The following is a 3,039-nucleotide window of genomic DNA, read 5'->3' as shown; positions in this document are numbered from 1 at the left end:
TACAAGAGCCTACAGCACAGCTTACTGAAATGTAATCACTCTTTCTGTGTCAAACTGTAAAATGCGTAAAGACGTACACTACCATGTAAACATTGTCACGTAACAATAGATTTACCTCAGAATAAACATTTGGTGTCCATAAGCTCATCAGTCAGTTCAGTCAGTCAAAATAACTATAAAAAGGAGCATTTCATATTAATACTCATATTAACCTGTTGTCTACATAATATAACATGAAGGAATGCAAGATATAATAAACACAGGACAGTATGATCGAAATGTTAAAATGTAAAAAAATAATAAATAAAAATAACGTTTATTCTGTGGCACCTAAAAAAAAAAATTGGCGCCTACATTTTCTTTTCTTATAAGAGCCAATGGCTTCTTATTTTTCTTAACAATTCTTTTATAAAAATGTTTGTTTATCTTCAGTTACCTGCTTCTTTGTTAAATTCCCGCCACTAATCTGCTGTCATGGATGTTTATTTAACACGTCCCACTTTCCTTTATTTTAAGCTCTCAGTAAAAAAGTAAAAATGCCTTGAAAATGTTTGTGTCTAACATGCTGTTTCAAGATTACAGGATACACCTTTTGTAGTTTTAGTGGATATGGGATCTAGTATACATGTTGGATTTGATGCTTTACATTTTTTCATGTCTGTTGCTTTTGTGCCATTAAACTGGTGTTAATTTTGTTGTATTTAATTTTTTTCATCTTAGACCTGATGCCACTGAAAGAGGAGAGTCAAGAACTGAATGAAATAGAAGAGAAAAATCAGGAGGAGAAATGCAGTGATTTCATGACGGGGGAAGAATCTTCTAGTTCCTCACAGACTCCTGAAACACAAACTAGGAACCTTAAAGTTCAGAAGAGCACCCAAACCAAAGAGAGACCTTTCACCTGTGAACACTGTGGGAAGAGTTTTGCGCAAAAAGGAACTCTTAAACTTCACATGAACGTTCACACTGGAGAGAAACCTTTCACCTGCCCTCAGTGTGGGAAGAGTTTTGCTTTAAAGGGAAGTCTTAAAGGTCACTTGAGAGTTCACACTGGAGAGAAGCCGTACTCCTGCCAACAGTGTGGGAAGAGCTTTGCTCTAAAAGGGAAACTTAACCTTCACATGCGAGTTCACTTGAAAGAGATCCAGTTCACCTGCCAACAGTGTGGAAAAGGTTTCAGTGAAAAAGAGAGCTTTGAAGTCCACTTAAGAATCCACGCCGGAGTGAAACCGTATGTCTGCTCTCAGTGCGGAAAGAGTTTTAAAGAGAAGAAAAACCTCAAAGTCCACATGAGAACTCACTCCGGAGTGAAACCTCACACCTGCAAACTGTGCGGGAAGAGCTTCACACGAAAAGAAGGTTTGACGGCTCACATCACGGTTCACAGTGGAGAGAAGCCGTTTAATTGTAGTGAGTGTGGAGAGGCTTTCAAATATAAAAGATGCCTTAGGCATCACATGAAGATTCACTCTGGAGAGAAATACTTCAGATGCCCTCCGTGTAAAATAAGTTTCACCAACAAGAATGACCTTAAGAATCATGTAAAAACTCACGTCATAAAGAAGCCTCACACATGCCATCACTGTCAAAAGAGTTTCGCACAAAGACGAAAGCTGGAGGATCACATGAGAATTCACACTGGAGAGAGACCATTCACCTGCCCTCAGTGTGGAAAGAGCTTCAGGAGCAAAGGAAACCTTAAGATTCACATTAGAGTTCACACTGGAGAGAAACCTTACAAGTGTAATCAGTGTGGAAACACTTTCAAATATCACACAGACCTGAAACGGCACAGGCAAACTCATTCTGAGCAGAAAGTGCTGATTTTTATCACTGTGAGAAGAGGTTTAGGCAGTAGCAGCACTGGACCTCAGTCATGAAACTTGCCTAAATATATGAGTGAATTCTGAGTAATTTTCTGAAAACTCTCCTCCGGATTCACAAATAAGTCTGTTTTAATCATTAAACATGTTTATTAAAGAATTTCAATAATTTGTAAATAGTTCGCTAGTGCACGCTCATTCACAATTAGCATAATCACGCCTATAAATTACAGCTACGCAAATTGTGTTCAGGAACGCAGTGGAATATTCTGTTCTGCTTTCTCAGGTTTGGCTCTAGTATATTGCAATAAATATTTAGTAAAGTGTATCCACCAAAGAGTTTTCAGCTGGCTAAAAAAAGTCAGGCAGTCTTCTTAAAACGACCAGCTGGTGGCGTTTAAGAACACTTAGGTGCCACAGCATTTTTCCAGCTGAGAAGCTTTGGTTGCTATGAGTTGGAATATCCATGACAGCAATGTAACATACTAGTGTTAGCAGCCTGGCAATCTGACCTGTGCTGCAGCCTGGAATTAAACTGCTGGTCAGAGGAGAACTGACCCCCCAACTGAGCCTGGTTTCTCCCAAGGTTTTTTTTTCTCCATTTCTGTCACCGATGGAGTTTTGGTTCCTTGCCGCTGTCGCCTCTGGCTTGCTTAGTTGGGGACACTTAATTTCCAGTGATATCATGTACTATTTGAACTGAACTTAGCTAGATGATGACATCACTGAATTCAATGATGAACTGCCTTAAACTGAACATTCAGTGTTTACTGTTTCCCTTTTTGCATTATTGACACACGATTTCCTACTTAATATTGTAAAGCTTTATTGTTAAAAGCGCTGTATAAATAAAAGCTGCCCAATAAAGATCCAACATTACCGTCAAGCTATCGCCCAATCTCACTAATTAACGTAGACACTAAAATAATTGCTAAAGCTCTCTCCCATAGAATAGAAAAAATCATGCCAACTATAATCCATCCCGATCAAACCGGTTTCATTAAAGGTAGACAAGCATCAAACAACACACGCAGACTCATAACCCTAATTCACCACTCATCAATAAACAAAAACAAATCTATCATAGTCACCCTTGATGCGGAAAAAGCATTTGACAAAGTAAACTGGAAATTCCTGTTTTCCACATTAGAGAGGTTTGGTTTTGGGGAGTCATTCATTAACTGGATTAAAATTCTTTACACATCACCCTCAGCCA

At 38.7% G+C, this 3,039-nt stretch overlaps 1 protein-coding gene across 1 annotated transcript; it reads left to right on the top strand.

Annotated features, from left to right (window-relative positions):
- The first annotated feature begins 699 nt into the window (after nucleotides 1-699).
- On the top strand, nucleotides 700-2,312 carry LOC127159616 (gastrula zinc finger protein XlCGF8.2DB). The gene has a single exon (XM_051102407.1). It carries the CDS (start codon nucleotides 726-728, stop codon nucleotides 1,878-1,880), a length of 1,155 nt encoding a protein of 384 aa, XP_050958364.1. The 5' UTR covers nucleotides 700-725; the 3' UTR covers nucleotides 1,881-2,312.
- Nucleotides 2,313-3,039: the final 727 nt, after the last annotated feature.

Source organism: Labeo rohita, unplaced genomic scaffold (assembly GCF_022985175.1).
Source record: "Labeo rohita strain BAU-BD-2019 unplaced genomic scaffold, IGBB_LRoh.1.0 scaffold_2355, whole genome shotgun sequence".
Taxonomy (NCBI): domain Eukaryota; kingdom Metazoa; phylum Chordata; class Actinopteri; order Cypriniformes; family Cyprinidae; genus Labeo; species Labeo rohita.
This window is presented reverse-complemented; position numbering and strand designations above follow the sequence as displayed.

What these genes read in the sequence shown, in the direction of transcription:
- LOC127159616 (XM_051102407.1), top strand. Translation starts at nt 726, where the DNA reads ATGCCACTGAAAGAGGAGAGTCAAGAACTGAATGAAATAGAAGAGAAA.